At 35.7% G+C, this 23,212-nt stretch overlaps 1 protein-coding gene and 1 long non-coding RNA gene across 2 annotated transcripts in view; one reads left to right on the top strand and one right to left on the bottom strand.

Annotated features, from left to right (window-relative positions):
* Positions 1-7,679: 7,679 nt before the first annotated feature.
* On the bottom strand, positions 7,680-8,952 carry LOC111405074. Its single transcript, XR_002704725.1, has 2 exons — positions 8,563-8,952; positions 7,680-8,200 (listed from the first exon to the last, which is right to left on the bottom strand). It is a non-coding gene; the product is annotated as an uncharacterized LOC111405074 (long non-coding RNA).
* A 10,822-nt stretch (positions 8,953-19,774) lies between these two features.
* LOC111405034 (ubiquitin-like protein ATG12) overlaps positions 19,775-23,212 on the top strand; it is an 11,590-nt gene continuing 8,152 nt past the window's right edge. The window contains exons 1-5 of the mRNA XM_023033726.1: positions 19,775-20,007; positions 20,250-20,308; positions 21,054-21,122; positions 21,205-21,267; positions 23,103-23,210. Of these exons, the coding sequence (XP_022889494.1) occupies positions 19,986-20,007; positions 20,250-20,308; positions 21,054-21,122; positions 21,205-21,267; positions 23,103-23,210 (321 nt within the window). The 5' untranslated portion in view covers positions 19,775-19,985. The remainder of the gene's footprint in view (positions 20,008-20,249; positions 20,309-21,053; positions 21,123-21,204; positions 21,268-23,102; positions 23,211-23,212) is intronic.

Below are 23,212 nucleotides of genomic sequence, written 5' to 3'. Positions count from 1 at the left end.
TCTTTTCTAGAAGCTCGAGTGATTCGATGGTCAAAAATAGCTTCAGCAACTTTCTTTCCAGGTTTCTTTAGTTCAAACACAGTTCGCTTTGGTTCATTTCTAGATGCATCCTAGTATGGCTTCAGTACACTATCATGAAGGACATTGTGAATTTTACACCATGAAGGGAGTTCAACTCTGTATGCAACTCTTCCAATCCTCTTCACGATGGGTAATGGTCCAATGTATTTTAGTGTTAGTCTTGAGTCCTTTCCTCTTGTTAGTTTGTAAATATTTTTGTCGGGAAGCTTAACCATTACCAGATCTCCAACATTGAATTTAATGAAACGATGCTTTAGATCTACAGCCTTTTTATAACGTTTTTGAGCTTTTTCAAGATAACTCTGAACAATTTCAATATTCCGTTTCCACTCTTGAGAAAAGCTTTTTGCTTGAGGGGACTTGGTACTTCGTTCGATATCCACTGTATAAGAGAGTAGTGGTTGCTTGCTAGTAACAATCTAAAAAGGATTCTTATTGGTGGAAGAGCTCTTTTGGGTACTGAAGCAAATCTGAGCTGCATTTAAAAGTTTTACCTAGTTTTTTCTGCGAAGTAGAGATAAAGTGCCAAAGATATTCTTCTAGCATGGAATTGAAGCGCTCTGTCTGTCCGTCAGATTGTGGGTGAAAACTAGAACTCATGCTCAAAGTTGAACCACGAAGTTTGAACAACTCAATCCAAAATATGCCGGTGAAACGAGGATCTCGATCACTGACGATGTCCTAAGGCAGTCCCCAGTATTTGACAATATGTTTAAAGAAGAGTTGAGCTGTCTTTTTCGCGAATACATACTTAAGCGCTGCAATAAATGTTGTGTATTTTTATAGATGGTACACCATGACTATGACAGTGCCAAAATCCTTAACTTTTGACAACCCAATAATGTAGTTCATCCATACACTTTCGAATGGCCGGGTTAGGACGAAAAGGGGCTCGAGCAAGCCCGCCTTTTTCTGATGAACTGCCTTATCTTGCTGACAAACAAGATAGATTTTTACATAGGTTGCAATGTCGTCCCACATTTGAGGCCAGTAATATGCACGTTGTAGTAGTGCACAAAAGCGTTCCTCTCTAGGATGCCCTACCCAAATCGTGTCATGACATTCTGTAATTAGTGTTTTCCTCAAATCTTTGCCCTTAGGAACATATAGGCGGTCTCCCTTTGTCTTCACTAGTTCCCCATTGAGCCAGAACTGTTGAGTTTTACCTTGCTTGATGAGGTCGACCAAATATTGAGTTGTCGGGTCCTTCTTCATAAGTACCTGAATTTGGTCTCATGTGTTCGTGGTGACGGCATTCCTTAAAAGTGCAGCTATGGAGCAAATGGCATCCAAATTGACCCCTCGACTCAGAGCATCAGCAACATGATTATTAGATACGGTACGATACTCTAGCATAAAATTGAACTCTAAAAGAAATTCCTGCCAATGAGCCTGCTTGCTCGATAGTTTTGGTTGGGAAATGAAGTGACTAACCGCAGTGTTATCTATTTTCACAATGAATGGAGAACCAAGCAAATAGTGACGCCATCTTCTGAGACAATGGACTACTGCCAACAATTCATTTTCATGTGCTGAGTAACAACGTTCTGTTTGATTTAACTTCCGGCTCTCATATGCTACCGGATGTTCTTCTTGCATGAGGACTCCACCAAGTGCAAAATGTGAAGCATCTGTATTAACTTCAAATGGTTTAGTCATATTCGATAAGGCTGAAATCAGGCTCGTCCACATGGACTTCTTCAACCTTTCAAAAGCAGTTTGGCATTGGGATGACCAATCCCCATCTTTATCCTTCTTTGTCAACTCGGTAAGTGGCAGTACAATTTCTGAGTAGCCTTTCACAAATTTTCGATAGTAATTGCATAACCCAAGAAATGAACATACATCATGTACAGTTTTTGGTGGTTGCCAATCTTTGATGGCTGTAACCTTCTTCAAATCTATGCAGATTTTACCTTATTCAATGATGTGATCCAAGAAACTGACAGATGTCTGAACAAATGAGCATTTAGATAGTTTGGCATAGAGTTCATTCTCCCGTAGCTGATTAAAAACTTGCCATGTTGGACATGTTTTTCTGATGTCCTGCTGTACATTACTATGTCGTTCAAGTACACCACGACAAATTCATCTAAGAACCCGTGAAGTACCTGATTCATCATAGCATAAAACATTGTTGGAGCATTTGTCAAACCAAAAGACATCACTTTAAATTTAAAGGCTCCATATCTGGTTACCACCGCAGTCTTTGCTTCGTCTCCCTCCTTGATCCAAACTTGCTAGTATCCGGACCTAAGATCAATTTTTGTGTAATACTTCGTCCGATTCAGTCGATCGAAGCAATCCACAACCAGTGGAATAGGATAACTATTCTTTATAGTAATCTTGTTCAAGGCTCGATAGTCACAGCACATTCTAAGAGAACCATCTGGCTTTTTCTGAAACAATACAGGAGCTCCGTATGGCGACTTCACAGGCACAATGATTCCACTCTCCAACATTTCTCCTAATTGCTTCCTAAGCTCTTCAAGCTCAGGCTTAGACATATGGAATGGTGCCCTGGCGGGAGGTTTGGCACCTGGAATAAGTTTAATCTCATGATCAATCATTCTTCTTGGTGGTAATTTCTTTGGTAATTCATCTGGCATGATGTCCTCAAATTTCCAAATAAACCTTTTAACGGGGTTTGGAATAGGACCATTTGCCTCTTCAATCTCCTCTAATCGAAGAGTGCACAAAAAAGAAGGTTCATTTCTCTTAAAACCCTTACTAAATTGCATGGCTGAGATACTCTTCTCGCCGATCCTCCCAACTTGTGTAGGGATGACACACGGCTTATTACCCATCATCATTAGCGAATCGAAATATAGCAACACTGCTGTCTTAGTATCCCAAAGAAATGTCAATCCCAGTATAAGCTTGAAATCATTCATCTGAACTACAAATAAATTTGTCCTTCCCTCGAAAGGACCTACTTTGATTAATACCGATTTCGCCACTCCATCTATTGGTTGAGCAGCGGAGTTGATTGCTTTGACTTTTTCACTACCCTTTTTCAGAACAAGTTCGAGTCGTTCTACTTTGGTACATGCAAGGTAGTTGTAGGTAGCACCAGTATCCAGCATAGCCTTGATTGGCTTCCCGTTGATTTTCACATCAATGTACATTAAGCCCTTGGCCCTACAAATTCAAGCAATCGCTTCTTTCATCTTTGCCTCTTTCAATGGGACATCATCCTTTTCAGCAACCCGATGCGACACTGTGTTGCACCGATGTGAAAATACCCCAACTACATCCTCATCCTCTTCGGAGTCAGTCTCACTATGACAATTAGCCTGTGGGGCCTCTTGCTTTGAACTTGACCCGCCAATTGCTTGCTGATAATATGTATTCACCATCCGCTTCTAAGGACACTCCGATACCCGATGAGGTCCTTTGCATAAAAAGCACATCAATTTGGGAGTGGCATCAGTTCGGCCCTTCGTTGCTTTTCCTTTGTTCCAGTTGTTACTATTGCTACTATTAAAATTTCCTTGACGGCTATTATGATAATTTCCCTAAAAGCCACGGGTGCTTTGATAGGCTCCTCCTTTATTTTGAGAGTAACGCTCTCTCCCATTTGGGTTCGAGCTAGGTCTGTAAGGTCTATTACCACCTCCAATTGCTTGACTACTCCCCGAAGGTCTATCTTTTCTAGATTCTGTTTAGTAGCCGCTCGAGCATTCGGTGGCTCCCATGGTCGTGCTCAAATCAGTAACTTTCTGTCTTTGAAATTTTGTACGTGTCCACGGTTTCAACCCTTCCATAAAGGTAAAGAGATTATCCTTTTCCGACATATCTCGAATATTCAGCATATGCCCTGAAAAGGATTTCACATAATCCCTGATAGAGCTTGTGTGTTCCAGGTCTCGAAGTGCCCGTCGAGCCTAATACTCGACATTTTCAGGGAAAAACTGCGATCTGTTCACTTCCTTGAGGAGATCCCAAGAATCTATTCAGACCCTGTTGGCCTAAATGTCAGCATATTTGGTTTGCCACTGCATCTCCACCCAGATACATGGTAGATGTGGTTACCTTTCTAGCTTCGTCTTCGATCAAAGCTGCGAGAAAGTACAGATCCATGTCAAACAAGAAGTTTTCGACTTCTTTTGCATCGCATGTCTCTGCATAGGTACATGATTCAGGAATTCTAAGTCTAGAAGCATACTCAAGTATGAGAGTTTGCCCATTGCCCACCACACATTGGAGTAATCGTTATTGAGCTTTCAACACTTCCATTTCATCCTGCAGATCAGGAGTGATTGCAGCAACTTCAGTCATTGTTGCGCAAGCCCTTTGGCTTTCATCCAGTTGGATGTATAATCCACGAATTTCGGATTCTGTCATCTCGACTTTTTCCTCTAGACCGTCCAAGGCACAGCACAACCTAGTAGTTGTCTCATCAAGCACATCTACGCGCTCTTTAGTAGTACTCTTCTTTTGAGGCTCTCCCACTTCAGTGGTGTGGGATGTAATTGGATCCATAGCTTTCTTATCGAGGATCATGAGCCGCAGCTCTGATACCAACTTTCACGGGGTGCCTTTCTTTTTGGCACAAAAAGGAACACCGTGTGGCAGTAGTCTGCTCTGCTAGACTACCTTCTGCCTTTTCTCGATCGTGTCAAGACGAAAGAAAATTTGATTACAGTTTTGTAGAAAGCTTGCAACAGAGAATTTGAATACATTGAAAGTAAATTGAATATTAATTGATGAAAACTGAACATTACAATTGACAAAAATAGAAAATTACAATTGCTGGTGCGGGGGGCGGACACCAGTGAGCTTGAAAGATTTTTGAATGACTAATACTCCCTATAATAGCATTCGGAATAAAAAACTAAGTGACAGGAGTAGACGTTTAAAAGATGAGGAATCATACTAAACGTTTACTAATATCAGAGCTATTTTACAACTGAAATAACTATTACAATGAAAAGAAAATTACAACTCAAACTTGAACAAATATTTACAATGTGCAGCCAAAGTTGGACAAACTGCGGCTGCGATAGTGTCAAAGGGCTAAGTAAAGCTACGGTCCTTGACACAGGGCCATGAAAAATGAAATCCAAATTGATTTTCTAAATACAAAGCATAGATGGTGTTTATGACACATTTTGAAGAAGTTTCCAGAGAAGTTTGGATACCACGTCGATAAGGATTTAATATTTTCTCAAATTCATGGATTGGTGTATGACTTCCGGTTTGTTGAAGAATTTGAAGAAAGTTGGATCGCAATGATGGATGCATTTAAATTGTATGAAAATGGTTGGTTGTCGGGACCATAAGAGAACAGAAGGTGTTGGGTTCCTTGCTTTTTGAAAACTGCTTTCTAGGCAGTGATATCAACAACGAAAAGAATAATTTGTAATTGTCATGGAAAGAACCGTCAAATCATTTGCAATTGTTACTTGTTCGAGTTTTACAAATAATTTGTAGACATGCGATATTAGTATTGATGCACAATGGCACTAAATCACTACCTGAGAGGTACATACTGAGATGATGGAGAAGAGATGTTAGTAGAGCACACGCGAGAGTCACAGTAAACTACAATGAGTTGGTTATACATCTAGTCATGTAAGATACGACAGTATGTGTCAGTCTTTTGCTGTGGTGGTAGACCTTGCTGTAGATGATGACGACCAAACTTGTGTGATAATGGAATGGATCGAATCACATCGTAAGGTTCTTTTATTAACATGGTCGAGTACTGCTAGTAGTGTCCTCAACGCATCATATGGTACAGTTAGGCACCTAGAGTACTCTATCAAAGAAGTAAGCGAAAGTGTATTAGATCCTATAGCATCGAGAAGAAAGGGTGCGCCAAAGAAACTTCAAAGCAAAAGCCCATTAGAATTGAGTTTAAAAAAAAGCAAAGGTATCTTAAAACGTTTTAATTTGAATTATTTCTGATTCTGAATACAAATCCTCGCATGTTTTTTTTCACAAGCAGGCAGCAACTGTTGGAATATAGTCGTGTTAATGAAATCGGATTATCACATACAGTATATATAGTTTAGATACTAATTTTAAGCATACCGTATATGCAGCTTACTGTATTTGCAGCTTACCATATATGCTGCCTATCGTACATACTTTTAACTGTATTTGCACATATTGTTTTACACATTTCATATATACCGTATTTTCACATACCGATTTTGCACTTACGCATATCAAAATTACAGTAATTTTTTTCCTAATTTTTATTTTTAACATAAACAAAAATTAACGCAGATTAATTTTAATAAACATAAATAGAACGTTAACATAATAAAATTGCAAATTATATGAATCACACGAATAAACGCTAAGTAAATAAATCAGCAAGAATAAATTACGAAGTGTAACTGCAAAATAAATAAATAGCAGATGAATTTTCAACCCGAGGCCTATCCGAATACAGTGTTTTTAAAACAGATTCGTCACCTCACCGTAAGTGCTTGAGGTCTAATCTAAGAGTATGTTTCCCAGGATACAACGGTAAAGCCCATAGAATCTGAGCAATACAGATACTACTCTGGCGAACTGAGTTTGCATTCGAACAATATCACTACCAAGATGACGCTGAAAATGCAACAGATTATGAATGCAGACTATTTTCGTGTGTATGGACAAATTTCTTGGTGTGTATTCTCACATTTAGAATTACTGGAAATGAGACTTAATATAAGATTAAATCTGCCTATTAACTCTATAGCAATAAACACTGGAGTTGTTTCAATTTCTGGGAGTTTTGACAATTTTCGAAAACTCAAAAGTCAGTTGGAGAAAGCAAAAAATTACAAAACGTGGACACTCCAAATGGGCCAATTTTTGCTCGGTTCGGTCCGACATTCATGTACGCAGGTTGTGCCCGCACACAAATTCAAGGTCTGAAAGTAATTTCGGTCTTTGATTTACACCCTCTTACAGCGCACGCGGAGAGAGCCTTTATGCTACACATGATTACACCCTTCCAATGTGCAACCATATTTAAAGTGGTTCATGTTTTCCTATTTTTCCTATGTGGGACAAACTCAATTTTTTCCTACATAAACCATCTTCTAATGGTCAACTTTGAGCTCCAATTTCTCATTCATCCATTCATCAATTTTGGCAAGTAAATATATGGTTTTGATGCTCTCATGGAGGAGAACACGGATCACTTTGATCTTCCAAATTGGACCAACAGGTCCCACCGAAAATTTTGCCAAGAGTGAGTCATTTACTCATTTTTCCAACAACAATGACATCGCGCAAAGGAAAAAGACCTACATCCAATCAGAGTGCTATAACAATTGGTACACATGATCTTCAGGCATCTCAACATCAACAATATTTAATGCCAACAACATTATCATATTCACGGATTTCAATTTATTGCATTGATGGATCTTTAGTTTTCAATGAGATTTTTAGATTGGTTTTGCTAACCACTTTGGATTGAATTGGTTTTGTTAAACACTTTAGTATTCAGACATCTCTAATTTTGAATGTAATGTTTGGAATGATTATGTTAAGCACTTTGTTAAACACTTTAGATTGGGTTGGCTTTGTTACACATTTTTTATTCAGGCAATAATAAGAGGCACACAAGTTACAACTAGAACCAGTCATCAGAAAGCATCTTTTGGGTCCATTTTCTGGAAGTAGGCACAAAGTTCTCTAGAAATAGTCACACAAATACAAACATACATAACGTAAACATTTATTAAATATTGAGGGCTACTAATCAAGCCAGCCACTTTCATTTTGCATTCTTTTCCACGGTTTTTTTGCCATTGTGGATCGTTAAGTTCATGTTCATCGAAATCTAGACATCTTCTTTGTCATGTAGCTCAATTTGATATTGAAACCTAAGGGACAAATCTGACATTGCTTCCTTCGATGAAGGATTCACCGAGCTATTGACGACACTTGATTCGCTTGATTCACCTTCTCGAACCCATTCCCAAAAATTGCATTTTTAACTGCAGCATTTGAATAGATTTCCTTTATTATCGATCCCCCTTTTCACCTCAAAACACTTTTGGAATCCACTCTTACAGTATGGCACCGATGCTTACTTCGGCATTTATCAAGATGTGTCTCTATTAACTCTACAATAATGACACATTATGGAATCCTTTTTCCCATTCTACAATGGAAATCAACCACAACCAATTAATTCAATATCAGTTTTAAGCACCAATTTAACACAAGAAAAACCTAAAAAAACCTCAACATTGCAAATTATGAACCTAAACAAGTCAATGACTATTGTAGATAACAAACACAATCATCATTTTTAATTCTCTTCAAATGACTTCTGTGGCAAACAAACTTTTTAAATCTATTTTAAAATTAATTGGTAGAATGATGTTTTCAAATACTTTTCTATAGAATGGGAGTCTATCAATCTAAACAAGATTTTAAAACTAAATGAACCAGTGTTGGTGATGCAAATGAAATTAACCCATACGGAATTAGATTTGGTGCTACAAATGTAATTAACCTTACCTAATTAAGTAAGTGAACCTTACAAACCAAAATTTCTACCGAGAAGAGGACTCTGGTGTTGAGTTCGCGCAGCCGACTTGCAGGATGAGGACTCCAATGTTGAGTTCCCGACGGTCGATATCGAGGTAATCTTTGAGAGTTTGCTGATTTTTGAAGTCGTGGAAGCAAGAAAAACCTTAGGAATTCTCTGATTTTCGAATTCAAGCTAAATGATTTGAAATGCTTGCAACCTCAACCATTTTTTTTTTAAGGGTAAAGAGGTTTGTCTAAATTTTATATGGGTGGTTTGTCGGTGAGGAGATTCATGAAAACCAGAATTTGAATTGACTAACTTAGGGCTATTCTTGCACGTTTCTCCTTCAGATGTATCGTGATTTTGGATATAATGAACCACAGCCACAACCTTATTTTTTGTTTCATTATCCCGTTTTCTTTCTTTTTAGTTTTTTTAATACAACACCATATGTGCTATTTTTTCAGTGCCTGTATTCAGCCTGTTCAAATGAATATGGTGGAAATGCTTTTTTCCATTCTTTGTTTTCGGGAAAGCTTTTCAAACTCTTGATAGATAATGAAAGATTACTCAGTCCCCACTTGACAATCTTCATTTCCAAACTCATTTTTTCTACATATACATACTATTTTCAATTATACATTCATACAATAAAATATTCTACATATACATTCAAAACTTTTCCTAACTTTTTAACTATATATTCACCTAAAAATCGATATTTAAAATTCTTTTTTCCCGAATAATGATTATCAAACAGGGGCTCATATTAAAACGGAGTTAAATGTTTAAGTAACAGTTAAACGTTTATACATGTCACGACTTGCTCATTGTCCTTTAAAACGTATTCCATTGGCCATTCGACGTTGCTCTATCCAACTCCATTGACCACCGAATGGAAATCGTTAGTAAACTTCCACATGTGGTTGACGATAAGGCGACATGGCATGTTGAATGGTTACTTAAGTGCCACGTCAATGACAAGTAAACAGTGTCAAACACGCCTTTAACTATGGAGAGCAAAAAAACATGCTTTTCCCATTGATTACTTCCTAGCTCATGACTTCTTCAACCAAAATAATGAAAATAAATTAGCCCAGTAATAGAAACCTCAAATCTTGCACATCGATTCTTGGTCGAAATTGAGGTCCATCTTTCAAACCTCTTTCTCCTAAAAAATCGAATGTGAGAAAGGTTAGCGAAGGAACTTGGTACCCAGTCAACATTGTAGAGGTATATTAGCCAATTGATCAAGAAGCAATCCTATCAATTCCCTTGAGTTACCCAAGGTGCGGTGATAAGTGTTGGAAAATAGTATATAAAATTAATTTTTATCAAACTTTGACCAAATATTTGGAAGAGTCCCACTACTAGAATTTGGCGAGAAATGGGCCAATCGTATTCTACTTATGGAGTAGATGAGTTTGGTATATTTGGACATTGAAAACTATTTTCGAATGAATGAAAAATTAGTGAATGAAGTGGGATTGGGAAACATGATTTTTTGAAATAAAAAATAGATTTTTATATATAAGAACATCACTCAAGCGACAGCCCAACACCAGCAAGCGACGAAGTCTCTGGAATGGGCACTCAAGCGACGCAACTAGCCGTAGGTGAGGGACAAACAAAAAGTTGATTTTTAGGTTGTGTCTCTCTAGTTGTAACCCATCAATCCCTAAAATTGAACCCTTATGTGTTGTATTCATTCCTATTCTATGCAATCAAAGCATATCATATAATATTCCTTTCTTGCCAAAATTCTGCATCAAAATCTTGTTTCTTTTTTTCATTAACTTTGATCAGTTCGTCATTTTTGTGTTTTTGAAATGCTACAAAAAGAAGAAGTTGATTATTGTATTTTGGGATATGATTGTAATAATCTATAGGCACCGGTGTGGGGTAAATTCATGTTAAGGACAAAGAGTCCAACTCTTGTCTCGATCTTTCGCATTCCATTTTTTTATAAGAGTTTTGTCCAAGTTTCTAAACATTTTCCAGTGGTTTGATAAGTGATTTACCTCAATAAAGAAAGCACTCATTTGTGCATTTGAAATAACAATTAGCTTATCTAGGACTATGAACACAAGGGACTATACAATGGAATCTGGATACCGCCTCACATATTGCATGACAATGGTGGCCTATGATCTGGAAACTACCAACCCCTGCCCCAAGGCAAATGTCCAGGCCTTTACATGGAGAGTGTACAGTGATGAATGGAAATTATTTAAAATGTATGTTGGGAAAACAAGCTGCTGTCCCATTTGTGGTAAGGTGAAAACTTAAACTCGTGCTTTATTTGCTTGTGCCGAGGATAAATTTAATTTGGAAACATTCTAGACTATGGCCAAATAGGGGGGATTAGGTTTCAAACAAGAATTGATATGCGAGATTCGGGGTGTCTATTATTGGAAAAAATGAGTAAATGGCTCACTTTTGACAATATTTTCGATGGGACCCATTGGTACAATTTGGAATATCAAAGTTGATCCGTATTCTTCTCTGTGAGAGCATCAAAATCATATATTTACTTGCCAAAAATGAAGCTCGAGTGAATGAGAAATTGGAGCTCAAAGATGACCATTGAAAGATGGTTTAAGTGGAAAATTGCGTTAGTCCTACATAGGAAAAATATGAAAGCAAGAACCCCTTTAAATATGATTGCACATTGGAAGGGTGTAATCATGTGTAGCATAGAGGCTTTCTCCACATGTGCGCGTAGGGGGTGCAAATCACGAACCGAAATTGCCTTCGGACCTTGAACTTATGTGTAGACGTGACCTGTGTTTATAAATGTCGGACCGAACAAAACAAAAATTGGCCCCTTTGGAGAGCCCACGTTTTGCAATTTTTTTTTTACTTTCTCCACTAACTTTTGAGTTTTTGAAAACTGCCAAAACTCCCAGAAATTGAAGCAACTCCACTGTTTATTTCTATGGAGTTAATAGGCAGATTTAAAACTTATATTAAGTCTCATTTCTAGTAATTCAACCACGAGAATACACATCATATTACAGTCTACGAAAATATACAGTATAAAAGAAAAACTGTCTGCATATTAGTGTCGTCCGCATACATAATCTGTTGCAATTTTGGCATCGTCATTATGGTGATATTGTTAAGACGCTAAATCAGTTCGCCGGAATAGTTTCTGTGGTGCTCAGATTCTATAAATTTTATCATTGTATCCTGTGAAACAGATGCTCAGATTAGACCTCAAGCACTTACGATGAGGGGGCGAATCTGTTTTAAGGAAACTGTATTCGCACAGACCTCGGGTTGAAGATTTATTTATTTTCTGCCATTCACATATTTATTTATTTAGCGATTTATATATTTACAGTTTGATCTTATGCTTCGTAGATTTTTCAGTTTATTTTGTTATGTGTGCTTCATATAATTTTATAGTTTATTATCAGTATTTCGAAAAAAAGTCTGAAGAAAATTAATTAATTTAATAACATTCGATTTGGTAGTTGTCCAATCAGTATTTATTTAGATATTATATGCAAATATGGTATTTCTACATTTTGGTGTATGTAAGTGCATATCCAATATGTTAGTTGCATATACGGTATCCAGTAAATATGTGTAAATCACTCACTATTTATGAAATGGAATAAAACCAGTTTGTGAAAATTTTGTGCAAATACGGTAAACTTTCTGCAAATACAGTAGGTAGCATATACAGAAAGGTACAAATATGGTAAGATGACTACAAATACGATAGGCTGCAAATACGGTAAGTTGCATATACGGTAAGCTACCTGCAAATAAGGTAAGCGACATATACGGTATATGCATATAGGGTATGCTTAAAATTGGTTTCTAAACTACACATATGGTATGTGATAATCTGGTTTCATTACGACCTATATATTTCCAACAAACATAAAACAAGTTCCTAAAGAAGAAAATTGGTTTCTTATATTGTTAATTTTTGGAAACTAATTTTTTTTGTTTGATTTTCATAAATGGCAACCGAATCGACTAACATGGATGTGACCTAAACTATGCCTACTGAAAATCAGGCTATGGGCTCAGCTGTGGCTCTAGGGCCAAGCTTTGTTGTGGCTCAGACTGTGGCCAGATTGCTAAGTCATGTTATGAGTTAAACTGTGGCTCCAACAACTGGCCATACCGTTAATGTTATGGTTAATCAAGGAGAAAAATTGGAGAAAGTCAATGGCTTGAATTTCAAAAGTTGGCAGCAGAAAATGCTATTTTATTTGACCACTTTGAATCTTGCGAAATTTTTTACTGAGATTACTCCAAAACTCAATTAGGGTGAGGGAGATGTTCAAGCAATCAGTGCACTTGATGCTTGGAAGGATTTGAATTTTCTGTGCCGAAACTATATTATGAACAGTTTAGCAAATACGTTGTACAATGTGTATAACAATATGAAAACTGCTAAGGAGTTATGGGAGTCGTTGGACCGAAAATATAAAATTGAGAATGTCGGAGCTAAAAAGTTCATTGTTGACAGATTCTTAGATTATAAAATGATGGACTTCAAAACAATTATCAGCAAGTGCAAGAACTCCAAGTGATTCTTCACGAAATTCATGCTGAAGGAATGATTTTGAGAGAAACTTTTCAAGTAGCTACAATTATTGAAAAATTGCCCTCCACATGGAAAGATTTCAAAAATTATTTGAAGCACAAATGAAAGAAAATGAACGTTGAAGAACTAATTGTTAGACTTCGAATTGAAGAAAACAACAAGAGTTCTGAAAAGAAGTGGTTCAATTCTGGTATGGCTAAAGCCAAAGTTGTGAAGTTCGGTCAAAAGTAGTAAGAATTATAAAAACAAGTCTCAGACATCTGATGGCAAAAAGACCAAGCAAGGACCGAAATGTGAAATTTCTAAGAAAAAATTTCAAGGAAAATGCTTCAATTGTGACAAAGTGGTTGACAAGTCTTTGGAGTGCAAATTGCAAAAGAAGAAGAAAGAAGCAAATGTGGTTGACTATATGGCACAAGATGTGTCGGAGCTGAATCTCTCAGCTGTCATTTTTGAAGTGAACATAGTGGGCTCAAACCCTAAGGAGTGGTGGATTGACGCCGGTGCTATGAGGCATGTATCCTCTAATAATGAGTTGTTTGCTATGTTTAAAGCAATTGAGAATGAGAAGAAGTTGTTCATGAGAAATTCATCAACTTCTGAAATCAAGGGACAAGGAAAAGTAGTTCTGAAGATGACCTCGAGAAAAGAGCTAACTCTTAACAATGTGTTATATGTGCCGAAAATTTGCAAGAACCTAGTGTCTGGGTCATTTTTGAATAAGCATGACTTTCACATTATATTTGAGTCAGACAAAATTATTTTATCAAAAAGTGTATTGTTTACTGGAAAAGGATATGTTTCCGACAGTATGTTTAAACTCAATGTAATTGTTGTTAAACCAAAAATGAATAAAGCAAACTCTTCTGATTATTTGCTTGAGTCTTCCAATTTGTGGCATGATAGACTATGATATGTTAACTATGATACTTTACGAAAACTATTAACTTGAATTGCATACCCGAGTTTCACATTGATTCAAAATATAAGTGTGAAACTTGTGTTGAGATAAAATTGACAAGGTCGTCGTTTAAATCAATTGAACAGAGCACAGAACCACTTGATTTACTTCATTGTGACGTATGTGACTTAAAACTTATACAAATAAGATGTGACAACAAGTATTTCATTACTTTTATCGACGATAGCACCAAATAATTTTATATGTATTTGCTAAAAAGTAAAAATGAAGCTATAGAGAATTTGTTCTCTATAAGAATGAAGTTAAACTCAACTTAATAAGAATAAGAAAATTAAGGTGTTAAGAAGCGATCGAGGTGGTGAGTATGAAGCATCATTTGCGGAATTATGTGCACAACACGGAATCATAATTAAACCATCGCACCTTATTCACCGCAACAAAACGGTGTTGATGAACGAAAAAATTCTACTTTAAAGAAAATGATGAATGCAATGCTAGTAAATTCTGTGATACCTCAGAACATGTGGGGGGAGCTGTGTTATTAGCAAATTACCTTTTAAATCAGATGCCCCGAAAGAAAATGGAAAAGACCTCTTATGGGTTATGAAAAGAAAGAAAGTCTTCCTATAAATATTGACAAGTGTGGGGGTGTTTTGCTAAAGTGGTCATTCCAATACCAAAGAAAGTAAGAATAGAGCTAAAAACAATAAATTGCATCTTCATTGGCTATGCACAAAATAGTAGTGCTTATCGATTTTTTGTGTATGATTCTAAAATCCCAGTCATACACAAAAACATGATATTGGAATCAAGAAATGCTTCATTCTTTGAACATGTATTTACGTACAAGTCCAAAGAGGAAGCAAGCTCCTCCAAACGATCATATGAGACTATAACTGAACATAGTCATGACGACGAACTAAAAAAGTAGACTACGATTAGACGTAGCAAAGGGGTATGGACAGAAAAATCGTATGGTCCTAATTTTCTGACTTATATACTAGAAAGTGAACCTCAAAGTTATCAAGAAGCTGTGAATTCCTCGGAAGGACCTCAATGGAAGGAGGTCATTAAAAGTGAAATAGATTCCATACTACAAAATCATACATGGGAGCTAGTGGATCTTCCTCTAAAAAGCAAACCAATAGGCTATAAAGGAAAATGAGAGTAGATAGAACTATCGAAAAGTACAAGGTCAGATTAGTAATAAAAGGTTACAAACAAAGGGAAGACCTTGATTACTTTGATACGTATTCTCCAATGATGAGAATAACATCTATTAGGTTGATACTTGCGATTGCCGTTTTGCTACGAAATCTTGAAGTAAATGAAATGGATGTTAAAACTGCCTTTTTAAATGGAGATTTAGAAGAAAATCTATATGGAACAATTCGAGGTGTTTTCGTCACCAGGGCAAGAAAAGAAAGTTTGTAAATTGATGAAGTCACTATATGGCTTGAAACAAGCACCCAAACAACGACATGAAAATTTTGATGATGTCATGATAGAAAGTGAATTTAAAATCAATGAGTGTGACAAATGTGTTTACATCAAAGACACTAAAGATGGTTATGTCATCTTATGTCTTTACGTTGACGACATGCTTATTGTTTGGCAGTTACAGTAAGATGATTGAATTCACTAAAAATATGTTGAATTCGAGACTTGACATGAAAGTTATGGGTTTAGTTGATGTTATACTTGGAGTCAAAATCTCAGGAACATCAAATGTACTGGTTCTAAGTCAGTCACATTATGTGGACAAAATTTTGGAAAAGTTCAATAAGGATGATACAGACTTGGCTAGAACACCGATAGATACAAGTCAACATCTATCTAAAAACAAAGATGAAAGTGTCTCTCAAGTAGAATACTCGAGAGTTATTGAAAGTCTAATGTACTTGATGAGTTGTACAAGACCAGACATAGCCTACACAGTCAGTCAACTGAGTAGATACACGAGAAATCTAGGAGCTTATCACTGGAAAGGAATAGTAAGAGTACTATGGTACTTAAGATGTACTCATGACTATGGACTACATTATACCAGATATCCAACGGTCATTGAAAGATACAGTTATGCTAATTAGATATCTGATATAAAAGACTTAAAGTCTACCATTAGATTTGTGTTCATATTGGGAGGTGCTGCCATAGCGTGAAAATCCTCTAAGCAAACAGTTATAACCAGATCTACGATGAAATTTGAGTTTATAGCTCTAGATAAATGTGGTGAAGAGATCGAATGGTTGCGCAACTTCTTAGAGGATGTACCAAGATGGTCAAAACCTGTGCCAGCGATTTGCATATATTGTGACAGTCAGTCAGCAATAGGAAGGGCACAGAGTAACATGTACAATAGTAAGTCCAGACATATACATCATAGACACAATACCATAAGACAATTACTCTCAACTGTAGTAATCACTATTGACTATGTAAGGTCAAAAGATAACATTGTGGATCTGCTAACCAAAGGGTTAAATAGAGAGTTAGTTGGAAAATTATCGAAAGGAATGAGACTTAAGCCCTTAATTGAATAAGTCATTACAAAGGAAACCAACCTAGTTGACTGGAGATCCCAAGATCTAGGTTCAAACGGACAACCTAATTGTGAAGGCTTAATAAAATCACTGTGGGGATGTTTCCTCCTATCCATTCCTATGATTGTAACAATGATGCCCATAAGGATGAAGGATAAGCAATAGGCTTTTAATGATTCTTATGCATCAAAGTTCGAGCCAAGTAATACGGGTTACTTGTAATAAAAAATCACCTATGAGAGAGAGAGTGTGGGGCTGCTTCTAAGAGAATTATGTAGGGCTCAATTCTTGAAAACTCTCACAGAACCAGACATATGTTCATGACTAAAACGAACATAATAATGAGAACTGAATTATGTTAGGAAGAATCATGTGTGGAGTATATCATCGTTTACATAAATGACAGAACAGTTCAAGGACAACATGTCTACAGGTCAACTAGTAAAGTAAATATGCTTTCACAAGGAAAGATTCAAATGGTAATACCTACCTATCCTATGCAGGCTTCAACTATTGAACTTTATTATCACGTCTTGTGTCTCACGGTCTCATGTCTCTCCCAATTTTCATTCATGTGGGGAATTGTTGAAAAAAAGAGTAAATGACTCATTTTTGGCAATATTTTCAATGGGACCCGTTGGTCCAATTTGGAATATCAAAGTTAATCCGTGTTTTTCTCCGTGAGAGCATCAAAATCATATATTTATTTGTCAAAAATGAAGCTCGAGTAAATGAGAAATTGGAGCTCAAAGATGACCATTGAAAGATGGTTTACGTGGAAAAATTGTATTAGTCCCATATAGGAAAAATATAAAAGCAAGAACCACTTTAAATTTGGTTGCACATTGGAAGGGTGTAATCATGTGTAGCATAGAGGCTTTCTCCATGTGCGCATACAGTGGGTGCAAATCACGGATTGAAATTGCCTTTGGACCTTGAACTTATGTGTGGGCGCAATCTGCATATATGAATGTCAGATCGAATAAAGCAAAAATTGGCCCCTTGTAGAGCTCACGTTTTGCAATTTTTTTTCTTGCTTTCTCTACTGACTTATGAGTTTTCAAAAACTGCCAAAACTCTCAGAAATTGAAACAACTCCACTGTTTATTGCTATGGAGTTAATAGGCAGATTTAAAACTTATATTAAGTCTCATTTCCAACAATTCAACCACGAGAATACACACCATATTACAGTTCACAAAAATATACAGTATAGGAGAAAAACTATCTGCATATTAGTGTTGTCCGCATACATAATCTGTTGCAATTTTGGCGTCGTCGTTGTGTTGATATTGTTCAGACGCTAAATCAATTCGCCGGAATACTTTCTGCGGTGTTCAGATTTTGCGTATTTTACCATTGTATCCTGTGAAACAGACGCTCGAATTAGACCTCAAACACTTACGGTGAGAGCACAAATCTGTTTTCAGGAAAATGTATTCGCACAGGCCTCGGGTTGAAAATTTATTTATTTCTGCAATTCACATATTTATTTATTTAGCGATTTACATATTTGCAATTTAATCTTATGCCTCGTAAATTTTTCAGTTTATTTTGTTATATGTGCTTCATATAATTTTACAATTTATTATCTGTATGTCGAAAAAAATATGAAGAAAATTAATTAATTTAATAACATTCGGCTTGGTAATTGTCCAATCGGTATTTATTTAGATAATATATGCAAATACGGTATTTCCACATTTTGGCGTATGTAAATGCATATGAGGTATGCTAGTTGCATATAGGTATCCAGTAAAAATGTGTAAATCACTCACCGTATATGAAATGGAATAAAAATAGTTTGTGAAAATTTTGTACAAATACGTTGAGCTTTTTACAAATATGGTAGGCAACATATATGTTAAGCTGCAAATACGATAAGATGCAAATATGGTAAGTTGCCTGCAAATACGGTAAATTGCATATATGGTAAGTTACATGCAAATACGGTAAGCGACATATACGGTATATGCATATACGATATGCTTAAATTGGTATCTAAACTACACATACGATATGTGGTAATCCGGTTTCATTACCACCTCTATATTTCCAACATCTATTACTGGGTTAATTCATTTTCATTATTTTAGTTAAAGAAGTCGTGAGATTAATCAATTAGAAAAGCGTGTTTTATTTGCTTTACAAAGTTAATGGCATGTTTGGCACTGCTTACATGGCATTGACATGGCACTTGATTAATCATTTAACGTGCCATGTTACTCACTGTCAGCCATGTAGATAAGTTTGCTAAGGATTCGTTTAATTGCAAGAATAAAATTAGGGTAGAAAGAAAACGAATTTCAGGAAATTAAATTGTCTAGAACCTGTTTTATTAGGAATTTGTCAATTAATTGTGTTAGATTGGTATAATTTTCTAACTAAAAAATGTTGAAATTTTTCATCTCTTGGTGTTTGTTTGGTGTTTGAAGAAAGAGAAAGGGAAAGTGGGTTTGTTTGTTTGTTTAAATTGCCAAGAAAACAAAGAACTACCTGACTCGTGGGAATTTCAATTCCTCATATTTGTGGAATAAAGGGTCACATGACCGAAAATGAGAAAAGCAATTGTCAAGAAAATATTTCTTATCAAACAGGCTAAAAAGTGGAAAATTGTGGGATAATTTCCATCCTTCATGAAAAAATTGGCCTATCAAACAAGGCCTAATAGTTTCCATCCTATGATCAACTATCAAGGGAGTTCAATGGAGTAAAGTTGAATGACCAATAAGATAAGTTTTAAAGAATGGTGAATAAGTCGTGACATGTAGCAATGTATAATAGCTACTTAAACACTTAACTCTATTAAAAAGTTAGTACTCAAAGGATTTTATAAAAGTTATAAATTTTTAATATCAATGACTTTTAGACATTTTTTTTTCAGAGATCTCGACTAGTGAAAACTTACTCATTAAAAAGTTTCTAGTCAAAGGATTTTATAAAGAGATTTTGCTATTTATACATAAAAAATTACACAATAAATTATATAATATGATGTAAAGGGGAAAGATTGGATGAAAATGTTGATTATATTTTAAATTGACAAATGATAGAATACACGTGATATTATATAATCAGGTAAGATCCTTTATAAAATTTATAAATTTATTGACCTTTTGAATATGAATGACTTTTTAAGATTTCTATAAAATCGATTGAAAATTTTAAGAACTGAATTTCATAATTTCACATAAAGGTTTTGATTGTGTACCTCAATAAAACCTTTAAAAACCAACTATTGCATTGAAGAAGATCCGAATTCCGCCTTGACTAATTAAAATTATATATATCTCCTCTAATTGTTACAATTTAATTTAATTTTATTTTTTTTCGGTGTAAGAGAGCAATTATTACTGGTTGTCTTCCAACGAAACCATGGCTTCAGAGACTCGTAAAGGTAACGTACAGATTCTCAATACTCCAAATCTATTTTCTTTTTGTGATTTTTAGGGTTTTTTTTTTTCTCAATTAATGTAAGGAGTATGTACTATGCTGTTTGTAATAAGTAGTTCCTTTTAGCTGTCAGTTTAATCTTTATTTTTCCGTATGCGGTTGTAGTTCATCGGGCGTTTTTCAAAATCACTACTCTGATCTGTCATTTTTCTCGTAGTTAATGGTTAATCTATATTTTTTATGCAGTTGTAGTTCATCTCAGAGCCACAGGTGACGCCCCTATTCTCAAGCAGGCCAAATTCAAGGTTATTCTTCTTTGATTACATCAATTGTAACCGCATTGATATAGAATCTGCAAAAATTGTTCTTTGATTTTCCTTATTACAACTTTGGTTCCTTAAACTCTATGCTCAAATATAGACTGTCTTCAGTAAAAAGCTATTTCCTTTCTTTTTCTCTGGCTCTTTCTGCTCCTTTGAGAGAGCTACCTAAAAAATTTCATTAATTATAATTTTGACGATCTCCTTTGCCACCACCCCCAGCCCCAAAAATAAATAAATAAATAAATAAAAATCAAAAAAAGCTTGGGCAGTACACTTTTGGATCATGTGAATGTAACATGGACTGGGTTGAATTTTGCATGATGCCCTATTTGTATTATTTGCATGCATAGCACCAGTTCCAATTGAATGTGGGTTATGTTGAACAAGCATGCTACATGTACAATCGGAGTTGACAACCAAACACATGGGAGGGGGCCCACGATGAATAAAAAATCATGGCCCCTTTGTGAGTAGGTTGTCAACCCTGGTTGTACAACTAGCAAAATTCTATGTAGAATTCTAATACACGTTGTGCCAATTCAAGTGCAATCATCTGAGTTTTTTTGTGAACTGAATCATAGATGACTCCTTATCATACACAACTGGTGCGCATATGTTTTCTTTTGTCCACGAATCATTATGTTTTTTCTCCTTCCGAGGAAATGATATTGAGTGAGTCCAAGAATATCTTTTTATGTATTTACCTATCAAATTATCTTCAAAGCAGATTTCTGGGACTGACAAGTTCGTGAAAGTGATTGATTTTCTCCGCCGGCAACTTCACAGGGAGACATTGGTAGGAGGTTTTTATCCTTTTCCTCGTGTTCTTCAAAATGTAAGTATATTGCTTTGTAACTAATTTGTTGTTGTTATCCTAGTTTGTGTATGTTAACAGTGCCTTCTCGCCAAATCCAGATGAGTTGGTGAAAGATCTGTACAATGTAAGTTGTTATTTGAAGTATTTTATACTTTCTCTTTATCTTTTATCATAGTTATCTCCTCTTTCTTTGTCTGTAGCGAGACTCATGGTCATAGAATGAGAATAATTCATCATCATGTTCCGTTGTCCTTTTAGCTGATGATGTTTGAGCAGAAGCCAAATATGCCGCTGCCACTTACTAACTTATTTTAGGCTTTTAGTAAAATGCTTCACTTTGATTGCCCAAAAATCCCACACAATAGGAGAGACAAGAAAGAATAAATGAAGAATAGAAAGAGAATCTAACATTAATTTACTTGGTTTAGCTCAAATAAGCTTATTTTTGCAGGCAAATATGAGAGTCGGATGTTGTAATGATTCTCCTTTCTAACTGAAGTCTTTTCTCTACCTGCATTTCCACTAATACAGTGAGAACATTGCTCTACATTTAACCCTACTGACGACCTCATAAAGTGGGTTCAATTCACACAAAATGAGCTGAGTTTGTATCATAGGGTGTTATCAAGGCATTTTTTGTTCACTTTTTGGGCCCAGCCTCCAATTCATGACGAAAACTCATTTTTCTTATTTCAAAATTGTGTGAAACTGATGTGAACAGCAAAATGGAACGGATTTCTTTGTTAAGTGGAAGCACCTAAAATCAACCAAAATCAATTAAGGAGCGATCAACTACTGAAATTATATATTAATTATTGAACGTGTATGGATGTTGCATGGAATCTGTAGCTGAATGGAATTCCCTAAAAAATGGATATTGGTTGGTAATTTTCTTTCCCTTAATTAGTCGTCGTTTCTTCTTCATTATTGGACTTCACTTAATACCTTTTTTACTTATATGCTTTAAATAATGCATTGAAATGTAACACTCGGAAGATTTGATCAAATTGAATAACTTCATTATTATGGATTAATTTTCCAATTTATATTATCAATTTAAACCGGAATTCACGTGAATCAACAGTTTCCTTAGTGAATGTTCATTTTCTTCTTTGTTGCACTAAACTAGAAACTTAAGCAAGGCTGGGTCAAAATTTCGGCCCAAGCACAATTCGTCAAGAACATTATGACTAGCGGCCTTTGGTTTAGGCAAAGGGACATTTCAAATTAGCCATAGAAACTGCAAAATGTGTTTTGGTTGATTTTTTGTCTTAATACTCGCACACTATTTTCATATGGGCACGTTAGCGTGTTATGTATATCACTTCTAAGTGTTGTTTTTTTTATATGAAATGGCCTACAACGTGGTTTTATGTCCATGTTTCTTTCCCTGGGGAAGATGATTAATGCAATACTTGAAACACTCAGGAAAAAGGGAATAGTCTTGATTATTTATTGCCGAGTGTTGGCAGCAACCAATGGACATGATTATTTTTCTTTTCTAATTTTTTTAGACTTGTTTCTAGATTTAACTGAGCTTGCACTTCGCCCTAGTAGTATATGAAATTAGGTATCTGCCTATATACTAATTTTATTGAAAATTTTCAAAAATATAAAAATTTTGAACTGAAATAACTTTAAAAAGTGGTAAGGTTGTTTTTCTTCTCTTGTCAAAGCTCAAATGTGGCACCAAATGTTTTACTTATTAAGTTTCAATTTTATCCCATCGTTTTTCCTATTTTCTCTAATTGCTAGTGTGAAGGATAATGATTTTTTTCTTGCCATAGACATAATCTTGACACTTGAGCAATACTATTATGTTTATATTTCTCATTATATAAGTTTTCTTGTTTAGAAATATGATATTTGTATCAAACCTCGGTCATTTGTCTCCTAAGGAATCTCTCGAGGTGTTTTTCATTAAGTGGGACTTTCCTCCTTTTGCTCTTTCCTTTCTAGGATTGTGGTGGTCATGGAGGAGGCGTAGTGGTGCGAATGGGTGAAGGAACTGGTGGATGGCATATGAATGTTTATGAGAAGATAGATTCATGGGCGAAGGGTGGTGGGGT

The sequence above is a fragment of the Olea europaea genome, chromosome 12 (assembly GCF_002742605.1).
Source record: "Olea europaea var. sylvestris chromosome 12, O_europaea_v1, whole genome shotgun sequence".
NCBI lineage: Eukaryota > Viridiplantae > Streptophyta > Magnoliopsida > Lamiales > Oleaceae > Olea > Olea europaea.
The sequence above is the reverse complement of the archived record's forward strand: the minus strand, read 5'-3'. Positions and strand labels throughout refer to the sequence as shown.